Source organism: Pectinophora gossypiella, chromosome 17 (assembly GCF_024362695.1).
Source record: "Pectinophora gossypiella chromosome 17, ilPecGoss1.1, whole genome shotgun sequence".
NCBI classification, from domain to species: domain Eukaryota; kingdom Metazoa; phylum Arthropoda; class Insecta; order Lepidoptera; family Gelechiidae; genus Pectinophora; species Pectinophora gossypiella.
In genome coordinates this window covers 14,239,875-14,262,726 of record NC_065420.1, presented here as the reverse complement: position 1 = coordinate 14,262,726, position 22,852 = coordinate 14,239,875, and the positions used below count along the sequence as shown (strand labels likewise).

The 22,852-nt window shown below is 39.5% G+C and overlaps 4 protein-coding genes across 5 annotated transcripts in view; 2 read left to right on the top strand and 2 right to left on the bottom strand.

Moving 5' to 3' along the window:
• Positions 1 to 22,852, top strand: part of LOC126374719 (CCR4-NOT transcription complex subunit 11) — a 60,056-nt gene that overhangs the window by 5,577 nt on the left and 31,627 nt on the right. The window contains exons 7-10 of one of the 2 annotated variants that reach the window (XR_007567479.1): positions 10 to 219; positions 1,526 to 1,665; positions 3,106 to 3,271; positions 4,089 to 5,144. Coding sequence is in view for 1 of the 2 variants with exons in the window: in XM_050021452.1 (XP_049877409.1) it covers positions 10 to 219; positions 1,526 to 1,665; positions 3,106 to 3,271; positions 4,089 to 4,220 (648 nt within the window). In the remaining variant the exon portion in view is untranslated. Of the gene's footprint in view, positions 1 to 9; positions 220 to 1,525; positions 1,666 to 3,105; positions 3,272 to 4,088; positions 7,702 to 22,852 lie in introns of those variants that run through there. The other variant, XM_050021452.1, reaches the window with a different exon arrangement.
• On the bottom strand, positions 11,743 to 13,579 carry LOC126374744 (acyl-CoA-binding domain-containing protein 6-like). The gene is made up of 2 exons (XM_050021486.1): positions 12,933 to 13,579; positions 11,743 to 12,607 (listed from the first exon to the last, which is right to left on the bottom strand). The coding sequence occupies exons 1-2, from the start codon at positions 13,577 to 13,579 to the stop codon at positions 11,839 to 11,841; spliced, it is 1,416 nt and encodes a 471-aa protein (XP_049877443.1). The 3' UTR covers positions 11,743 to 11,838.
• On the bottom strand, positions 12,602 to 12,933 carry LOC126374741 (SRA stem-loop-interacting RNA-binding protein, mitochondrial-like). The gene has a single exon (XM_050021483.1). The coding sequence runs from the start codon at positions 12,878 to 12,880 to the stop codon at positions 12,623 to 12,625; it is 258 nt and encodes an 85-aa protein (XP_049877440.1). The 5' UTR covers positions 12,881 to 12,933; the 3' UTR covers positions 12,602 to 12,622.
• Positions 13,985 to 22,334, top strand: LOC126374724 (3-ketoacyl-CoA thiolase, mitochondrial-like). The gene is made up of 9 exons (XM_050021458.1): positions 13,985 to 14,103; positions 15,174 to 15,340; positions 15,721 to 15,852; positions 16,465 to 16,729; positions 17,311 to 17,486; positions 17,978 to 18,172; positions 18,543 to 18,697; positions 19,165 to 19,322; positions 22,113 to 22,334. Exons 1-8 carry the CDS (start codon positions 14,085 to 14,087, stop codon positions 19,244 to 19,246), a joined length of 1,191 nt encoding a protein of 396 aa, XP_049877415.1. The 5' UTR covers positions 13,985 to 14,084; the 3' UTR covers positions 19,247 to 19,322; positions 22,113 to 22,334.

The following is a 22,852-nucleotide window of genomic DNA, read 5'->3' as shown; positions in this document are numbered from 1 at the left end:
GTCTTATAGGAAGAGAAGAAACCAGAGAAACAAGAAGAGAAGCCGGCACAGAAGGCAACATCAGAAGAGAAGGAGTCGTCGAACACAGTGACCGAGGCTAAGGAGCTGACGGCTCTCGCTCTGAAGGGCGCGCTGAGTGTTCAGCACCAGCAGCGTCTGCTGGCGCTGCTGGACTCGTCGCCCAGCCTCGTGTACGACATCGGGGTGACGCCCTACCAGGTAATGCTGACCAGACTAGAGTTGACAAATGGAGAGCTTTCAGATAAACAGCGTAACACAGACAATGGCCCCGATTCGAGTGGCAGACACCTCCTAATTTTATTTTAAGTTATACCTGTCATTTTCTTATCCGCCGAAAAGAAAAGGGACGGATGATTGACAGCTCTTAATTTTAGGAAGAATGAGTAAATGAATGAAAAACCCAGGCGAATCAAAAAGGTATGTCGCTGGTATGCAAACCGTTTGACGTGTGCTGTCAACATAATTCTGTCGGGTTATTGGCCCATGTAAAATTTTTAGACGGTTGTTTTACATTTGTGCTTAAAATTGACGTGTGTTCCATAAATTTTATGCTTGTCGATTACCCGTCCCTTTCCTTTTCGGCGGATAAGAAAATGACAGATATAACTTAAAATAAAATTATATGGTGTTTACAAGGATTAGCACCATTATAACATAAAGGGTGTTAGTGACACGACGGAAAATGCCACTTGATATTAACTCAGAACCATGATCCGAATTATCTCCCTCAGTATTTGGTATGGTGTCTCTAACAGCCTGTATGGAGAGACGTCTGTATCCCCCCGAAGGTATTTTATGCTGCTAAATAGCAATATCCATCTTGCAAAGCAATCTTTTTTCTTTTCAAATAAAACTGGCATTGTAATAACCATTGGGAAGAGAGGAAGGGGTAGGTTAACATTTATGAAACAAATAAAAGAGAAGGTGCAGGTCGTGTCGTATCGGGAGGTGAAGGTTTTGGCGGGAAGAAGAGAGGAATGGCGATTACTCCACCGACAAGAGCGCAGCTCTTAAATAGAGAGAGAGAATAACCTACACAAAAAAGATTAGTGATTATAAATGTCTTTCAATGAACTTAGGCCTTCACATGCCATATACGAAAACTTTAGGGATGATTCAGACCATTATTCTGAGTAGATATAGTGTGGAATTTTCCATCGCAAAAGTATGGAACTGAAAGTAATTGTAAAAAATACGAATTTCAAGACTCATCCCCTCAATATTCGGTACGGCGTCATATATAATAAATATGAATCATCATCATCAAGTTAGGAGCCACGCTCTTGTCGGTGCAGCAATTTCCATGCTACTTTTTAGGGAAAAATAGGGCAGCGGGAAACCACTGCCTCTTGCCTTCCGCCCCGCAGTACTCTGTCTGACGCGAGTGGGATGGCGCCCAGAGTGATGTAGTATATAACAAAGCCATACTAGGACTCTTATCCTCCGCCGTTGTGTATAAATATGACTAGCAACACAATATTGCTCATTATCATAATGTTTCCAGCTGCCAGAGCTGGTGGAGAACAACCCCCTCGTGGCGATCTCGGTGCTGCTGAAGCTGATCCACTCGCAGCACATCACCGAGTACTTCAGCGTGCTGGTCAATATGGAGATGTCGCTCCACTCCATGGAGGTCGTCAACAGGTGACCTCACATCACTAATTTAAGAGCCACGCTCTTGTCGGGGTCATTCCCGAAAAATGCATTTTCGGAGGTATGTGACCTAACCTGGTCAGACAGGCAGTCGCTTCTGTAAAAAACCGGTCAAATCTTCAGGTTAGCTAAGCGGACTATGTGAAAAACGGGATAATGCTACAAACTACGAATAAATAATTATTTATTCGTAGTTTGTAGCATTATCCCGTTTTTAAATAAATAATTATTTATTCGTAGGCTACAAACAAGGCGTCTGAAGAGATCTTACACTTGGGGTAACCTGTAGCAATCTACAGTAATCTACATGCAAGCATCCCAACAATGGGCGGGCATGCCTTGCACGCCAATACTGCTTAGCAAAAAAAACTGCTTATGGGTGGAAGACCGATCGCAAGTTAGAGGACAAAGGAAAAAAAAGGTTCACATCACAAATTTAAGAGCCTCTTTTCGGTGCAGCATTCTCCATGCTACTTTTAAGGGAAAAATGCAATGGGTTCCCTCTTGCCTTCCGCCCCGCAGTACCCTGTCTGAAGCGAGTGGAATGGCGCCCATAGTAAACAGGTGACCCACAAAGTCAAAACTAAATCGACGGGACTTGAACCCACAGCTCTTCTCAAGCCGGGACGACCGTGTTAACCCTTACACCACCGGGTTCTCCGTGGTCCAGTGGTTGAGTGTAGGGCTCACGATCCGGAGTTACCGGGTCCGAATCCCAGAGGGGAAATCTCATAAAAATCACTTTGTGAGCCCCAGTTTAGTTAGGACATTGCAGGCTGATCACCTGGTTGTCCGAAAGTAAGATGATCCTTGCTTAGGAAGGTACGTTAAGTCGTTGGTGCCGGCCATTAGCTGTAAAATACGTCCATCAACCCGCAGTGAAGCAGCGTGGTTGAGTTTTGATTAGACGTTCGTTATGTAAAAAATTACGATTCAAAGTGTAACTATGTTACCCACTGAATAAAGATAATTTTGAATTTGAAAAATGTTGATTTTGAATATGCTGCATACCCCCTCCGGTTGATTAAGATGAGGCCTGTGCCCAGCAGTGGGACGTATATAGGCTGTTTATGTTATGTAAAAATCGTCGATTTAAAGTGTAACTAAGTTATCAATCGGGTGCTTTCAAGGCCAGAGTGAACAGGCACCTTCTGGGCGAGCTCGCTCCATCTTAGGCCTCGTCAATGCCTTCAGGCAAGTCTGGGGCCCAAGAGCAAACCCATCAAAGGTAAAAAAAAATCACTAAAGAGGTTTTTGAGTTTCAGTATCATCATCATCACTAATTTAAGAGCCACGCTCTTGTCGGTGCAGCATTCTCCATGCTACTTTTTTAGGGAAAAACAGGGCAGTGGTTTCCCTCTAGCCTTCCGCCCAAGTTCACTTCGAGTTTCAGTATATATGATAATAATGTGTGGCTGAACTGCTCCACAGGCTGACGACGTCCGTGGACCTGCCGGTGGAGTTCGTGCACCTGTACATCAGCAACTGCATCTCCACCTGCGAGACCATCCGCGACCGGTACATGCAGAACCGTCTGGTGAGGCTCGTCTGCGTCTTCCTGCAGTCCCTCATCAGGAACAAGATCATCAATGTCAAGGTACACCATCACCATACTCACTCTCTTTCTCAGTTTCATACATAAACTCACGCCCGTAATCCCTAATGGGGTGGGCAGAGCCACAAGTAATCAAAGACAACTTGCAGCCACTGTTGATACGATGTCGTAAGCTGGATAAATACGATAAACCTTAGCCTATCGCCCATAACATTAGTCCATCATGTTAGAGGACACAATCCCTCTGTCGGATTTTACGACATGCCCGGGAGGACAAGCAGCTGAACGTGTTCTATGTTTTTTATTTGCTCCCAGAACAGCATAGAACAATTCTCCAATTTCTCAATTTCATTTATTTATTTAATACTCACAGGCCTCCCCTCAATCAACCGGAGGGGGTATGGCCTGTGCCCAGCAGTGGGACGTATATAGGCTGTTTATGTTTTATGTTATTTAATACTCATTTATTGCATTCCATGTAGTATAATTGGGTGTTACATAGGCATGCATCGATATACTTACCACATTTATGACAATAAATTTCATTTCATTTCATTTCATAGGAACTAAAACACGGACCCTACCACCAACCTTCGCTTTATATACTGCTTACCTTAAATGAAAACAAACAATCCATATAAATACTACTATTTCGTTCGGAGTAAACTGACCCTGTCTAATGGAGCCATTCAGCCGAGTAGACTACAAAAAATTATAAAAAGTGACAAGTCGCCCGCAGGCCAGATATTAAGTTGGCGACTAGCCCCCTAACCCGAATGGTTAGAGGGTCATCGACCCTACAACCCACAGTCAAATACCCTATTCAGATAATCTAATACCCCGTATTTGTAACTTGCAGGAACTATTCATAGAGGTGGAAGCATTCTGCGTAGAGTTCAGCCGCATCAGGGAAGCGGCGGCGCTATTCCGACTGCTCAAACAGCTGGACTCCGGAGAGGGAACGGGACACAAAGATGCCAAGGAGAACTAGCAAGAAAGAGAGGGATTGTAGCCTTTATGTATTCAATGGCGGGTGTTATTTCGTTTTCTTGCGCTCTAACAAAAGTAACGCGTCAATGCGAACGAAATAAGGGGCCTTATTTCGAAACCACTCGTCTTCAACTCGCGTGGGAGAATCTATACCTGTCTCATCTTGCAAATGACAAGTTCTGATGTGCTACGTGAAACGGGTATATACAGGGCGTTAGTGACATCGTAACGAAAACTTTGAGGGATGATTCAAAGTGTTCCATTTTTCCATTTGATATTAACTCAGAATCATGGTCTAAATCATCCCCATCAGTATTCGTTACGATGTCACTAACACCCATACTTGTATGGCAACCTGTGTGAGAAATGATTCAGTTCATTATTCTGAGTTAATATTAAGTGGAATTTTCAATCGCAAAAGTATATAGTATATAATTGAAAATAATTTAAAAAAAACATGAATTTTCTGACAGGAAACACCACTTGATATTAACTCAGAATCATGGTCTGAATCATCCCCTTAGTATTAGTTACAATGTCACGAACACCCTGTATATTCGAACGTGAGATGAAGGCGAACGAGTCAAACATAAAGCCCACTATCCGCGCGCTCTTTGATGAAATCACCGAGACTTTTTTAGAGTTTTTTTTTCCTTTGATGGGTTTGCTCTTGGCCCCAGACTTGCCCGAAGGCATTGACGAGGCCTAACATGGAGCGAGCTCGCCCAGAAGGTGCCTGTTCTCTCTGGCCTTGAAAGCACCCGGGTTATATGCATTCGGAAATACAGAAGACGGCAGAGAATTCAACTCCCAGTGATTTCTCTGTTACGTACATTGATATATAAGTACCGAAGATTTAACATAAGCGCTCAAAAAGTGGGACGAAACAGAGCAGAAATAGCAATGCATGCTCTGACATTCCGTAGTACGCTATTGGGCGACGAACTGGCAACATATAGATTTGGATAACCCGACCGCGTTACGAATCACCACGCGCTATAGATGCTAAGACTACGGCTGTAGCTACGTAATTTTTAATGGTTTTTATAACGCAGGTAGCGTCAGGTTTTTGTCGTATTTTAGTATGAAGTATTCTATCTGCGGTACTTGTATGTGAATGGTTACGTAATTACGTAATCTGTAGTCAACAAGGTACGTTATAGTATGGCCATGTCCGTCCTTCTGTCTGTCCGCTGTTATCAGACTCTTAGTACTAGAAAGTTAATTAATCGCGTCAAAAAATTGGCAACATCATACATAACTAACATTTTTTTTAGGTTAGGTTCCCCTACCCGTTAAGCGGGGCTGAAATTTTCTTGTCTTGTTCATATTATGCAAACTATAAAGTTATATATTCTCGCCTTTTAGAGAAAACCAGGGGCCTGTTTAATAAAACTTACAATTGTAAATTACAATGGCAATTTGATGTACATGTCACGAATATTTTGCAGTTTCATATTAGCTACATAATGTACATCAAATTGTCGTTGTAATTTACAATTGTAAGTTTTATAAAACAGGCCCCAGGTCAGGCGCCTTTAAATAAAATCACATTCGGTTCGGAAGTGATTTTTGTTCAAAAAGCCTAGCAATAGACAGGCTAGTTCTTCAACAAAACATTGGTTTCATTCAATTTCAATTTTGGTAAAAATTTAAACCACATTTTTTATCTGGATGAAGACTATCGGATCGCTTCCGTACTTTTGTCAAAGAATAAGGAATAATGCTACGTATAGAACGGCAACTCTCCGCTCCCCACCAGCGAGCTAGGTTTACCTCACCCCCCCCCCCACCATAATTTAGACTTGAATCGTATGGCGTCAGACGTCACACACACAGATGCGCGTGTACGATAACGTCAATGTGTGGTATGTGTGTGTAAAACGAGGTTGTTTGTATGACGTGTCCGTGGTGTGCTTTTGTTGAAGGAAATCGCATCAGTGTGATTTTTCAAAATGGCGTCGTTTTCGCTATAAGTTGACGATATACAGGGTGTTAGTGACATCGTAACGAAAAAAAAAAATGGAACGCCTATTTTATTGTACTAAAAACGATGGTGGGTGTTTTTCTTGTCGCAAATGTTTAATTAAGATTTTCAATTTTTACTGTGCCGCAATGTAAGTCGAACAACGCGCCACACAGACGCTAAACTTACGCGCGGCTACGTTACGCGTGCGTGATACGATGTTGATATCTAGGTAGGAGTTTTCATTCTCTTGTATTTAGATGCTTAGTGGTTCAACGTTTAAAAATGTTGTTTGTTGAAGTAGAACACCTACTGCCACGATTTTTCACGCACGATACCTACCTACCAGTTATTAAAACGTTCCTAACTTATTAACAATAAAAACCCTACTCTTGCCTTACCTTAATTGTTATTCCTTCGGATGAAGTACCTAGGTAGGTACCCTAGAACATGTCACGTCACGTAGGTATGCAACATCGCGTTTCCTCCGCGGTAGGTAGGTATCACACGCACTCACAAACACAACACCTTGTTCTTTAATAAACATCAACAATATTCCATACTTTTGCGCAGTAAATGGTCTATGATCTATCATCATAGTCGACACTACTCATTTACAGAATGAAACAAACACTCACAAACACGAAAAAAATATCCTCGAAAAACATCACGCGATTCGGGTCAAGCTTAGTATTCGACTGAGCGGAAGCGCGCGGCGGCGGCGTTAGCGCAAAGCATCAAAGGCGCCGACGACGCACCGGCCGCGGCCGAGTCGAGCCGACGACTAGAGAGAGAGAGAGAAGTATGTTTATGGTGCAAGTGACAGAGAAAGAAATAGTATCTGTTCGTATGCCTACTTTATTGGCGAGCGTTGCCCTTGACCCGTGCGCCGGCTATTCACCTGCGCATAGCTGAAGTTGTAGATACGTTATTATTATTATTGATGACATTGATAAAATTTAATAATTAGTAATTTTTATTTGTTTATTTTAAATGTGCGTTCTATGCAGCTTAAAACACAATATGGGACTGAAAAAAATCTAATTTTTTTATGAATTTGGCAACAGGAAACTTCACTTGATACCTATCAACTCAAAGAAATACCTAGTATCTGTTCGTAATGCCTACTTTATTGGCGCGCGTTGCCCTTGATCCGTGAGGCTATTCACGTCCGAGTATCCATCAAGACAGATCAAACAAGCCCTAACTCGGAGGTCTTGCGTCCCAGGATCCTTTAATTATGTCTTAGAACCTTCTTGGCCTATGTGGTCCAGTGGTTGAGCGATGGGATGCGGAGGGTCCGGGTTCGTATTCCGGTGGGGACATATCACAAAAATCTGTTTATAAGGCCTTTGGTTGGGACGTTACAGGCTGATCACCTGATTGTCCGAAAGTAAAATGATCCGTGCTTCGGAAGGTACGTTAAGTCGTTGCTCCCGTCTACTAGGTACTTATGTAAGCACGTAGCCGTTACATGAATATTGTACACAGAACAGGATAGGTTTAATTAGTTCTTTACTGATGATTTAACAATGAGATTTAAAACCACGAATAACTTAGTACTTAGTACCTCGGTACGGTACCAACATGTAACAAGAAAAATAAGATCACTCCTCTCGGACAATTTTTTTCTTTGAACATGCCGACATTGCCTACGCGGCGGAGTTGCCGAACTATCGATAGGTAGATTATCAATTGTTGAACTTGAAAATTGTCTAAACTATCGAAAGTAGTGATAGTACATTTAGATTGATACTAGCGATAGTACCGATAGGTCTTGCTTTGTAACAATAATGGGTATTGATCTAAAAGATCTATCGATAGGTACCTACTATTGGTTTTTTTTAACTAGGTATCGATAGAATATCGATAGGCAACACTCTGGCGGAGTGTCCGCCCAATTCTAGACGCGATCTCGCTCGATTTTTGTGTAGCGAGGTTTTGCGTAGGTACTTACATACTAAGTTGGTGGATGGTTGACATAGTAGGTAACTAATTACCTAATCTGTGGTGGTTGTGTTAGTTGGTTGTTAGTTATTCTAATGACAACAAAGAATACAATTATTTACTGTTTCAACTGTTTTAGGTAGATAATGGCCCTGATTCCTATGAGTAAATGAATGAATAACCCGGTCGAATCAAAAAGGTATCTCGCTGGTAACTTAATTCTGTCGGTTGTTTTAGATTTCTGCTTAAAATTGACGTGTATTCCATAAATTTTATGCCTGTTGATTATCCGTCCGTTTAAGAATAAGAATAAAATAAATTTATAATTTACGATAGACAGAGAAAGAAATAGGATCGGTTCGTAGTGCCTACTTTGTAGGCCGCGCCGCCGCCGCGCCGCCGGCGTGCGGCGCGGGGCGCGCGGAGCGGGGCGTGCGGAGCGGGGCGCGCGGCGCGGTGCGTGTGGCCGTTGACCCGTTCGAGCAGCTGTTGTCTCCATTACATCGAAAATTTTCGATAATTTGTCATTATTGTTTTTTTTATTGAAATTTGGGTTCTATGCAGCTAAAAGCACAATATGGAATTGAAAATAATTAAAAACAAAACTCAAAATTTCATGAATTTTGCGACGGAAAATTCCACTAGATATTAACTCAGAATCATGGTCTGAATCATCCCTCTCAGTATTCGTTACGATGTCACTAACACCCAGTATAACATAACCTCACGACTATATGCCAAATGAGGATAAAAACTAGAAGCTCAAATGTAGGTGGCAGCACTGTTGAGTGTTCCCAAATTTTTCCATACTCCATCGTCACTAATTTAAGAGCCACGCTCTTGTCGGTGTGGCATTCTCCTAACTCTCCATGCTACTTTTTAGGGAAAAATAGGGCAGTGGGCTTTTCTCAATACTGTCCGACAAAAATTCTAATAAAACGTGGAGCAACGTGGAGTGTATCCCGTTTGAAGGATGAGTTACGAAAAAGAAAAACTTTTAAAAAAAAAAAACATAATTTATTCATAAATAATAAAAAAACAGAATGTAAATCCACCACAGGCTTCGTCAGTACCAACATTCATATTAAAAAAAAAAAAATAAGGGAAAGCATAAATATTCAATTCATACATAATAAAATCCGCACAAGCTTCGTCAAACTTTTTTTTGATTAAAAATAAGTTTTTCCAAGTTTTATTCATTCAGGTCTTTAGGGAATAAAATATCAAATCAAAATTTATTTTGCAAAATAAACAGTTAAAAACCATGCAAAAATAGTTTAGGTAGGTACATAAAACTTCAAATATCAACAACAATAGCTAACACACACACACTATGATTTTGCAGTTAAGCGTTGCGCAAAGGGTTATAGTGTGAAAATATAAACAAAACAATATGTTTGTTTACTCAAATAGTATAGGTGTCGTGGCCAGATCATAATATTATAATACTAACATATGGGAACTGCCAAAATTTAAGAACACTCAACAGTAGGTTACGACACCTGGTGGGAGGAATAGGCAATTTTGAACCCCGTTGGGCTAGTTCGAGGTACATCCATCGCAAGATGAACTAAGTACCCATTCACCGGGCTTTCTGTTAGACCAGCGTGATAGGTGGTAAGCCATATCGCCATCAATAAAGGTCGAGCCAACTGTGTTAGTGAAGACTGCACTTATGATAAATTAACATCACATGAATGTTCGCATATTATGTACAGTTACGAAAATTAAATGTGTAACTTTAATACCATGTCACATTAACATTATTGATAAATTGAACTGTAAGTCTCACTAAATGACAAATACTTTAGTGCGACAGGGTACTAAAGTGGTTACATGATATCTCTCATGACTGTACGGTCACGAGCATTAAAATGTATACACTTTAGTACCATGTCACATTAACTTTTTTGACAAATTGAACTGTAAGTCTCACTAAATGTCAAATACGTTAGTGCGGCGGAGTCCTAAAGTGGGTACATTATATTGCTCATGACTACACATAAATAGGCGACCATCATCAACCGCATTGCCTTCTAATTAGTAATTGTATAATAAACTACATTTCATACCACCAGATATGTAATAACAGAGATGCTAATATGTGAAATACTCTTGTAGTATAATTGTTATTCATTCTTATTAAATATAGTTCTTTTCTTGTTGTGATATAGTATTAAAGCTGGGTGTTCAATAGTTGACAAATGTTTAGCGCGTTACGGCCTCCGTGGTCCGGTGCTGGTTGCTTGCGGGTTAAGGGTTTACGTATTACCTGAGATGTAGTTTCATCTGCCTCCAACGGTCTTTACAAAAGGTGTAGGAGATATTGCATACTTTGTGCCCAGACTCGAAATACGTAACTGTTTGTATAAACGCATAATTGCGGATCTATAGTAGCTGGCTGGCGTAGAGGGAAAAATAAATTAATGAAAGAAAAAATATAGAAATGTTTCTATAAATACCCTTCTTTCCCTCTATGCCAGTGTGGCATACATACATATCGTCACTGGCAAAAGGCAATTTAGAGAAAAAGCCGTAGCAAGTATATTTCATAACTTTTTATCCATTTATCCAATTGGGTAGTGTCTTAGGTCAAAGATAAATTATGAAATTCTGATTACTAAATAAAGGCATATCTAAAAGGTGACAAGAAATCGTTTTACTTTTTCTATTTAACTTATTTATGAATTTTAATAATGTGACATTTTCTGTCATAATTTATCTTTGACCTAGGAAACTACCTAAACTACCCAACTGACCTAGGAAACTACCCAATTGAATAAAAAGTTATGAAAAATACTTGAAGCGGCTTTTTCTCGAAATTGCCTCTTGGCAGTGACGATATGTATGCCACACTGTCATATACATATATATGGCACACTTTATAACAAAACACGCAACCTTTGAAATCTAATGAATACTCAGCACAATGACTAAAGGTGAAGCTGAATGTTGTTTATAATTTAGTGCAAGTTAAGTTTGCCTCCGATTAATATCTCATTATGTCTAGTTATATTATAATAGTTGTAAATAAAACTATGAATGCCTCAACATGTTGCTGTAAGTATTTTACTCAACAAGCTTGTACTTTTTTACTATTTAATTAATATGATAGTAAATTGTGATACTGAATTTTGTGGTTTGTTTATCAATGGATCACCTATTTAAACTAAGGCTGCGTTTCCATTGACGCGGAGCTGGGCGGAGAGGAGCGGAGATGTGCAGGAATCGACCAATCACCCTGAGGGATAAAGTGACAGAGTGTCTTCGTTTTTCACTCTCTCGAACACTGTGATTGGTCAAATCCGCCAACTCCGATCTCCGCGTCAGTGGAAACCCGGCCTAACTTGCTTGTAAGGTCCTTCCAAGGCCAAACAGATACTTTATACAGGAATACCATAATCCCCATTGAATATCTTCAGTTAGGTTTACTTCAGATTGTATTAGTATTTTTAATCACTCAAGATTGGAAATAATTAAGAACTAACATAGTAGGTACCCGAGGTTCTTGTTGCTAACTAAATGTGTTCAATACTAAGTTTTCCATCACGTTGTCACATATTTTAAGAATTTTTTAAGTAGGTAAAATATAGAATTTCAAAAGACAAGATTTATGTTATAATGTTTTATTCCAAGTAACTACATGTATGTATAAGAACCCAATATTAATTCTAACTGGCACAAGGCTCACAATAATGCCCTTAGTCTACTTTGCAGCACCTTCCAGAATCTTCCGGACCTCACCATCAGTTACTACGTCTAATGGTGTACAGTCATCTTCATCTTTCAATAGGGAAGCTCCAGCATCAATAAGGATTTGTGTGGATCTAATGTGGCCACATGCTGCAGCATAGTGTAAAGCAGTCTGGCCACATTCATCAACACCATCTACAGGACATCCAGCTTTCAAAGCAGCAGCTAATGCTTTAGTGGCATCTCTGTCTGCCGCCCAGTGCAGGGCAGTCAACCCATCTTCATCTCTCTTGTGTTTCAACTCTGGGTTTTTAGTCAACAGTTCTGTAACAAGATCCCCAAGATCTTCCCTTGCTGCTTCTAACACCGACAAACTTTGATGGTCTAGTTCCGGTTCGGGGGAGTAACGTAAGGATGACACTGCTACCCACAATTCCTTTTGACCCTTCTCAGTGGGAGAACTCAGTTCCGTGTTAGGGTCATATTTCTGCACTAATGCAACATATTTTTGCCTTGCTTCATCTTTTGGCATATCGCCCAGGGCTTTCCAAGCTTCCCACTTCCTCCTCCCTCGTCCGTCCAACCATCCCGGTTTAGGTGTATTGCATGTGCCCTCAGTGCCTTGCTTGAACAATCCATACAGCTCTAACAGCTGATTGTTATCTAATTTACTTGTAAGTTTCCTCACATGATCTGCTGCTTTATTGAAAGATATGTCTAAGGGTGACAGTTCTTCATCAGAGAAATCCGAATCCGGATATTCTGGTATCCCCTCTGCCATACTATCTACTTAGTATTTAATTGTTTTGGACTTGTACGGTTAAATTTAAACCTTCAAGGGTGTGTATCTGCTTGTTGGTAGCATCTGCTGCGGCAGAAGAACTTGCAAACTCAATAAAACCATAACCTTTACTAAGGCCAGTGGAGCGGTCAAACACTACTCTAGCACTCTGCACTGGACCAAACTGAGCGAAGTATTCTCTCAACTGACGATGTCCTACTGTCCAGGGCAAGTTGCCTACATACAGGCGCGCTGCTCTGGCTGTGCTGGCCATACCCTAAACAGATATAATTTCAAGCAGATGCAAAGAACGTTCGCCGATAAGCGACCTGTAGTCGACGCCCGAGCTCTCACTCAGAGAATCCAAGTCCAACAGGGATCCCTTCAGCCCCCACTTCTTCAGTAATGCCTCGATGGACCAGTCAGCGCTGCGTTCCTGGTAAGCACACAAAAAACGCCCGTCAGTGCCGTCCAACAGATAAGCAACCACTGATAATACCTCCTCAAATTGCGACGGTTCGTAGAAACAGTCCGACGCTAGGAGTAAATCTACTGGGCGCAGGTTATGTACGTCGGCAAGAAATAGTCCCCAGGCTAGGCCTAGAATTTGCACGTCGCGACTGGGAACTAAGCCGTTGGCTTCACAACACGCAGATAAATGTCGTAGTGATCGCGGTAGGGCTACGCTATCCGTAAGTGTAACACGAGCACCACACTTGGCAGCTAAGATGCCGGGCAGGCCGGTGCCGCAGCCTAATTCCAACACTCGAAGCCCTCGTAAATGTCGTCTCTGCGTCCAAAGGTACCAGGCGAGCAAAGGCGCAGAAGGCCACGTGTAGAACGAGTAGCCCGCGGTCAGAAGCTCCGGGATTACAATCTCCAAGTATTCACCTCGAGTATCACCGTTGGTGCTAGACTTGCCGCGAAAGACGTACTTCTTCAACTGACCGCTTACAGGGCGACCATCGCTCATTGCATAAGCATTTCTCGTGGAAAATATACGGGAAATTCGCCGATTACGGGCTATTCCGACTGAAAATTTTGCTGTCAAAGTTTGGTGTTACAATTACAAAAATAATATTCACCTTTAATTAAAGTATGTTTCATCTATTATTTTACGTTCATAAAATCATCATCTTTGAACCATGTTAAAACACCTTTAAATAAATAATAATAAATAATACACAAATATTCCTCTAAGAAAATTATGATATGCCTGATTCGTCATTACTTTGCTAAAAGGGATACCCATTTGAAAGGTAATGTTATTTAGCAATGGTATGAAATTTGTACCATTCATTCACTCTTTTTTATCAATTAACATTCGTTTCATTCAATCATTCAATCAACGCTTATCAATCAACTGTCAGTGCAGTTCAGTTACTCATTCACTCATTCTGAAAGTTTCGCCTGAGTTTGTTGCCGCGTTGTCTGAATATTTTTACTTTTATTTAAATTTATTTTAAAATAAATACAACATGTCCGTAGCAGCTAAAGGTACGTATATTTTGAAAGTTCTTAGAAGTACTAATATGTATTTTTTTTGTATACTTTCTTCGTAAGCGTTAATTGGACTTCTCGGGGTCAAATTCCAAAATCTTGTTGTTTTAAACCTTGATACTGTACTTTGTATCTATTCAAATTAAATTGTTCAAGTTCAATGCTAGTGGTTTTCTTCTACAAATATTAATTTGAGAAGCAAGCTTTTTATTGTAACATGATAAAAAGATAATTTAGGTCGCACTGAAGTGTCGAGCCAAGTTACCTACATCGAAAGTTCTATTATTTATTACTTATTTTACCTTTGAATTGTTAACATTCAACCTGAATCTGAACCTGGGGGGAATCGTCGTCAGTTTATGTAAGATTACAATTTACATAACTGACGACGATTTCCTCTAAGCCTTATTACCTATGTAGGAGACAACTTTGCAATTAGTTTTATCATGGGAAGCGTCCCAATTAGAGTACAGTACCTATTTACATGATGCTTTATTTAATTATTCTTAAATACCTAATTAAAGTCATGTCGTAAGTTTATTACTTGTGTCCATTAGGTGCATGAAGTGGATCAATTTAGCTATTTATATAGTACTGTAAAACTAGTTTTTAACTTGTGATGTGAGCTAGTAAAGAATTCCATTTTAATAAACATTTATTTCAAAGTCACAAACACAAAGGTGTATATTTTTTTTTATAGAATATCTGTTCCCTATTTTGCACTTTTATTTATTTTTATGTAAGTAGGTAGATAATGGGGTGGGCAGAACCACAAGTAGTTAGAAAACAACTGGCAGCCACTTATGATTCAAAGGCTTTGGGTTTATATGATGAATAGGTTTAAGATACTTAAGACGATTATAATAAAAAAAAAAAACATTAATTTTATATTCTATAATTGATTTCACGAAAATTGTAACCCCCTAATTATTAATATAAATAATGTACTTTTGTTAACCCGAAAATTAGAACATAAAACAAATATTATATCCATCTTAGCCCTTCAATATCACGTGTGTCTCTGCTCATCTATTTTCTGCCCAGTGCTCAAAATCTAAATCCCTCAGGAATATTCATCGTCGGCGCCAAGCGTACGGCGTTCGGCACATTCGGCGGCGCGTTCCGCAACACGTCTGCTACGGAACTGCAGACCATCGCCGCCGTCGGCGCGTTGAAGGAGGCCGGCGTGAAGCCCGAGCAGGTCGACACCGTCATCGTGGGGCAGGTCATGTCGGTGAGTGAACTACGTAAAATTTACATAAGCTCATGACTGTAGATAGGTAGGTGGGTGGGTAGATAGGTAGGTGGTGGTGGTGGTGGGGGGTGGGTAGGTTTGTATTGTATTGTTTGTATCTCTGTAATAATAAAAACACTTGTAGTTGTAGCTGTCTGTATAGAGAGCATAGCAATAGCATGTCAAACTAATAACCTACCCGTGTGCACAGCTGAACTACTATATTAAATTCTAGCTGACCCGGCGAACTTCGTGCTGCGTAGGATTTTGTAAATTTTCCATTAATTTCCGATATTTTACATAGGTAATAGATTAATTCTTCTGCAATTTACTGTCTGATAAGCAAGCAATATTATAATAACTCATTTTTCTCAACGTAGGCCTCACAAACTGACGGTATCTACACGCCTCGCCATGCTGCCCTGAAAGCTGGCATTCCTCAGGACAAGCCCGTTTTGGGCATCAACCGACTTTGCGGTTCTGGATTCCAATCCGTTGTAAACAGCGCCCAGGTGAGTGGTCAAAAATGAATTAATGCAAATCAGTTATCGGATGTATGTGAAAACCGGATAACAGTATGGAGATGGTGATGAGTTATAGGATGTAGGGTCCATTGATAGCCCAAATACTTTGACCTGTTTCGCTGCGAGTCTCCTATCATCGAATACAGATAATGGCCCCGATTGCTGCAGACACCTCCTAATTTTACTTTAAGTTATACCTGTCATCGTTTTCTTATCCGCCGAAAAGGAAAGGGACGAATGATTGACAGCTCTTAACCTTAGGAAGAATGAGTAAATGAAAGAATAACCCGGGCGAATCAAAAAGGTATCTTGCTGGTATGCAAACCATTTGACGTGTGCTGTCAACTTAATTGTGTCGGGTTATTGGCCAATGTAAAATTTTAGACGGTTGTTTTAGATTTGTGCTTAAAATTGACGTGTGTTCCATAAATTTTATGCCTGTCGATTACCCTCCCTTTCCTTTTCGGCGGATAAGAAAATGACAGATATAACTTAAAATAAAATTAGATGGTATATGCTGGAATTAGCACCATTGCCTGGAGAGATGGAGAATAAGTTATACATGTATTTTCGGGGAATAATTTAAGGTTTCTCATCTAGGACATCATGACTGGAGCAGCTAAGATCTCCCTGGCCGGTGGTGTAGAAAACATGTCCCAAGCTCCCTTCGCTGTCAGAAATGTCAGATTCGGCACCGCCCTCGGCAGCTCATACGCTTTCGAAGACACATTGTGGGCCGGTCTCACTGACTCCTACTGCGGTCTGCCCATGGGCATGACTGCTGAGAAACTCGGTGGACAGTTCAGCATTACCAGGGATGAGGTTGATAACTTCGCGCTGCGATCACAACAAAGGTGGAAGGCTTGTGAGTATATTTGATCAATTTATTTAATGATATCTAACAATGTTAGGTTGTCACAATATTTTTGTTTGGCATTCATATTCACATGCAACTTAATTACTTTTATTATTATTAGTAACAAACATAAACAACCTATAACATATACGATCGTCCCATTGCTGGGTACAGGCTTACCGTCAATAAACCGGAGGAACATAGCTCAACTATTTTTAGATGACTTATAAGTTTACTCCACAGCCTCCGTGGTCTAGTGGTTAGAGCGTTAGGCTCACGATCTGGAGGTCTGGGTTCGATTCCCGATGGGGACATTATCGAAATCACTTTGTGAAACTGTCCTTTGTTTGGTAAGGACTTTTCAGGCTTGAATCACCTGATTGTCCGAAAAAGTAAGACGATTCCGTGCTTCGGAGGGCACGTTAAGTTGGTCACGGCTATTAGCCGTAAAAAACACCTCCACCAACCGCAGTGGAGCAGCGTGGTGGAGTATGCTTTATACCCCCTCCGGTTGATTGAGGGGAGACCTGTGCCCAGCAGTGGGACGTATATAGGCAGTTTATGTATAAGTTTACTTCTATCCACACTAGCCAACGACGCAGGCGTGTTCAAGGCTGAGATTGAACCCGTCACGCTGACCATCAAGAAAAAGCAAGTAGTGGTCAGCGTGGACGAGCATCCTCGCCCGCAGACCACCATCGAGGGACTCAAGAAGCTCCCGCCCGTGTTCAAGAAGGAAGGCCTTGTCACTGCTGGTACCGCTTCGGTGAGACTACTATACATTTACATGAGATTCACTCTAGAAGTTTGGGATAGTAGAAACTAGAAAGTCTATTTGATATAGTTAATAAGTCGTCTACCAACTACACCAACGCAAAATATCTGTGCTAGCACGATATTAAGCATTATATATTTGCTTACTTGCTTGTATCTTGCTTTCTAAAACTAATGTCAGTAGAACTACTGACAAATCTCTTCTTCTATCGTGTGGGTTGGGAGGTGGAGTACCTCATCAACCCTGGTGTCAGGGTTACTACTGAGCCGCCAAAGGCCCCTGACATGGCTCATGTAACGACTTACATCGGTAAGTATCAGTAACCGGGACTAATGACAATTAAAGAGAAATACAGTAATTTAAACTGAACTAAAAGAGAATTCTGTGATGTAAACAATTAACAAAATTTTCATCAACAGTGTTATTCAAATAAGTTGTTGTCTCTTACATAGCTATAATAATAATTTCCGTGTACACCATAGGGCATCAGCGACGGTGCCGGCGCTTTAGTTCTGGCTAGCGAAGAAGCCGCCAAGAATCTGAAGCCCCTCGCGCGCCTGGTCGGCTGGTCATACGTGGGCGTCGACCCCAGCGTCATGGGCATCGGCCCCGTGCCCGCCATCGAGAACCTCCTGAAGGTCACCAAATTGACCCTCAATGACATTGACTTGATCGAGGTAAGATAGTGATATTTATTTTATTTTATCTACAGTTATCGCTGAGTGAGTATATTTAGAAGATGCAGTAAAACCATGAAAAAAACGTGATAACAAATGAAAAACATTTTTTTCTGTTATTTGTCAGACATTATTATGGAATATAACTTACTCAATTACTTATCTGGGCCTTTCTTATAACCATTAAGATTGTTTAGCCACAGACTAAAATAAAGTTTTAGTCACGTAGATTACTTAAAAATGTTACAGTCAATCACACTCAATCTTTGATCAAAAGAAAATAGAAAAATGAAATTCCTTACCTTGAACTCCAATTACTTCGACTATTAAGTCCGAAAAAAATATAAATAATGTGACACATTACCAACAGATCAATGAAGCGTTCTGCGCTCAAACCCTGTCGTGTGCCAAGGCACTGAAGTTGGACATGGAGAAACTGAATGTGAACGGTGGAGCCACCGCGCTCGGACACCCGCTCGGCGCCTCAGGATCCAGGATCACCGCCCACCTTGTACATGAACTCAGGTAAGAGAACAAAGAAGAAGGAAGACAAACATTTGATTGATACTTCGGAATATATTCGTTAAATAAATTCTAATTACTTTTCAATGTGATCGTCTTATAAATAAAATTAGCTATCCTCTGCAAATGGACTTTATATTGATAAGTACACTTGGTCCGTCTTTAGAAAGTATTTTTACGGTAAGTACCCTATATCCCTGGATTTCGAGTGGTAATTCTGCAGAAATATGCATGAGAAAGGGAAGGATATGTAGTGTCGACCCCACCTAGATTGGGTTAAAGGCAGAAGTGCGATGATAAATATATGCTATTTTTATCCAAATCGGTGTTCGACAGAGCCTGTAAATATTTCAATTCGAATAAGAAAGTATGTCTTTCTCATTTCGTATTCACATCTACTTAACCCTTACCTACTTCATATTATTATAACTGCTCATAAATATTTACTAATATTTTCTTTTTATCTATAGACGCCGCGGACTGAAGCGGGCTATCGGCTCGGCGTGTATCGGAGGTGGGCAGGGCATCGCCGTTATGGTTGAAGCTGTTTAAAACATCACAATATAATAAAAAATAACTAATTATTAAGAAAAACTGCCCTTTGGTACCCTAACGCTATTAGCTTAAGGTGATGCGTTTCAGTCAGCTAGGTAACGCTGCGTCAGCAGATGGCGTTACTTCTGCAGTTTTCGTATTTTTTTCCATTTATTCGTTTAGTGTCGAGTTCTGACCCAGTGAAATGTTAGGTGGCGAAATCTTACATACATTATCTTTAAGTTAAGCTACAATTTTGAAGTATTTACTGCAGATATCATATTAAAACATTGCATCAAAAGTTGGTGTCATTTCAATTTGTGTACAAACACGAAGCTGTCACACACACATGCGAACTAGGTTAGCTATTAAAAGAGATGCATAATTTGAAGTCTGCTTCTAACTTCTAAATGGCGCATTTGGTAAAGCAGTCGCCGCCATTCTTAAGTTTCACGGTTCAAACCCAAGTGCATGTTTTAATTGTTTTTACTTTTTGTATTTTTTTTTTTACAATTGAATTTGGCGAACCCGTCTATTTGTTACGGAATTTTCAAAAAGTATCACTTTTACCAATAATATTATAATTATACAATAATGTACTTTGCACTAAAGTACCTTCCGTAATTTCCGTATTTTTTATTTTGTAAAATTCTAACAGGCATTAATCGCATCAGTGAACATGCGGCTAACTAAAAAACTACTGAACGGATTTTCATACGGTTTTCACCAATGAGTAGAGTGATTCATGGGCGTGCTTTAGGGTATATAATTTATACAAGTATTTTTTTTGTATAAAATGGTTCAAAAATGATGATGAATGTCAAACATAATTATCGTTACAAATATAGCCGACTTGGAGCTTTCGGCGAAAACGCTGCCTGAGCCCATTGAGATATAACAAAACAACGTATGGTTGAATTGTTCCTTTTTTGTAGGTCTACCGAAAAGTCCACAATATGTCATAATAATTATATTGTGTATAAAGAATTGTGTATATGTATTGTATGATTTTACAAATAACGATCACAGTACAGTAATAATAAGGTAGATTTTTCCTAAATTGCGTCGGTTCAAACTTTGTCGCATCGCGTTTGAAAGATGTAATAGCGCTTCAGGACGTCCCGCAAGCACGGCGCTGATGTCGCAGTATCCGCCTATAATTATTATGACTTGTCATTTAGTTCCAATAAAATCCGCGGGACTTCATACGTATGTCAGTGACAGCTGGTGATAGCAAGCGGGACACTTAGCAGCTAATCGAATTCTATGTTGTTTTCGCGCCCAGTCCAGACGACTTGCATTGCTTTTTTTTTTTGGTTATTTTGTCCGTGGGACAGGCAAAGGGATCATAGCCCATACAGCCAAGTCATGTGTTATATTTATTTATATATTTTTAGTTATAAAATTCATAGGTTTAAACCAAGTCTGGCGTATTTTTACAAAATTAAGGCCGAAGCCAATTCTTAGTTTGATTTCAGAATTAAGGCCGAAGCCATGTCTTAGTTTGTTTTAAAAATTAAGGCCGAAGCCAAGTCTTATATTATTTTCAAATTAAGGCGACTTGCATTGCATTTCTGGACTTATATTTACGCGTGGTGTTTATTGTTAGGTTAGTTAGTTCAGGTTAGGACGTCTTTTTTTAACGAGGTCGTTAAAAAAAGACGAGGCTGAGACGTATTGAAGTAGTATTTCCATATATATGCGGCCTGAAATGGGCTGTTTCGGGGACCTGAACTGGTTGCTGTCGAACTTATTATCACGTTTTCTTGATTAAAATTCATAAATAAGTCAAATAGAAAAAAGAAAAAAGATTTTCGTTAGTTTTAGATCTGTCATGATGCCTGTGATGTTTGTTTATTATACATACCTACATAAGAATTTCAAAATTTATCTTATTTTTTTTCCCAAAGGGCAAGGCAAAGGGACCTATGCCCATACAGCCATGTCTTGTGTTTTTTTTTCTTGATGATGATTAATGAAATGATGAAACCTAAGCCCCCACCATCGGAGCAGACTCCTACTCCGAACCCCAAACGAAGTAAGCGGCTTGTTGGCGCAAAGCGAAAATAGATAGGTACACTTTGTTTATTGAATATTCCGATTTAATAATACTATCGGGAATGTTTTCCGACTAACTTAATGTGATCATTAACCGCAAAACACCACTTCGTATTGATTATTTAGATTATTCAATGAAGAAAGCAACCTTCCCGTTCCCGGTCCCACCAAAAAGTCCGCGGCAAAGAGAATATAAATAAGTCTGTATGTTGGATGGAAAAACAATTCATTATAAATGACTACTATTTAGGCCGGCAAATGCAACAACTTTTTTTTGATTTGGTTTTCCCCGAAGGGTAAGGCAAAGGGAACTATGCCCATACAGCCATTTCATTTGATGTATTGATTTTTTATTATAATATATGTCCTCTTTTAAAACACGGTACTTACCCATTATTTAAAAATGTTTAAATAAATATGCGTTAAAACAAAAATATTTTTCCAATATTCCTTTTCTCAGATTGTAGTATTTTTAGTTTTTTATTTATTCATACAAAATCTCTTTATAAATTGTCACTGACATTCTATTACACTTGTCAAGTAGTCAAAGCCTTTAGAGAAAAAAAAACTATCACGCACACAAACTAACATTGACACCACTACACGCTCAGCAAATACACTGTAATCTGCACCACTACAAATGTAGAATTGATCAAAATTGAGGGTCTGAAATATGGTACTTCTCGTATTCGGACCCTAAATTTTTGTTAGTTTGCGAAAATAATACACCAAAATATTACTATTTATCGGTTTCATAACAATATTCCTCTATCCGTTTTCCTGTAGCACTGCATCAACTTTTGTATGGAAAACGAATCACCTTAAGTCTGAATTCGTTGTAATTATAAATCGCATAGAACTTGGCTGTACACAAGTTATTTTTACATCAAGATTTTGAAATTATTTATGTATAATAATGTAAATAATTTTATCAAATTTCATACAATGATGAATGTTTATTAGACTGAACGTGTTACTGTTTTAAAATTCTTATCGTGAACTTGAAATATTGTTTAAAACATATTTTCGATGGCTGTATTCGTGTATATAATTATCGCCTTAATATATAGATTCAATAAATGTGTTTTTTTTATAAAAAGTTTTGTGTCTTTTTTATCATGAGTTTTTAGATTACATAAACGTCCTTGGATATTATCATGACAGTAAAACAATAATAATCCATCTAATCATCATGACATACATACATATTACTACATGCAATAAATTTAAGTCTTTTCTTATTGCCGTACTTAGCCCCCGACGATCGTTGTCAAGCTAATTTATGTAATAGGTACTTTAAAATCCTGGTATTAACTTAATCAGGCCGCATCAAGAAAATAAAGATATTAGCACGCACTTAATACACTTACACAAACCAAATCCGGATCTATATAGATATGAAGTGTTTTTGCAAGATGATAGCTTTTTCTGTACTAATATATAGACAGGAAAAATAGAGATATGCCTAAGTATAGGGGCATTATCGTCACAGACATCAATCTTCTCATTAAAAAAATCTAACTACTTGAAATACCATTTTTACTGTGTATAAGAATAAATCATGAA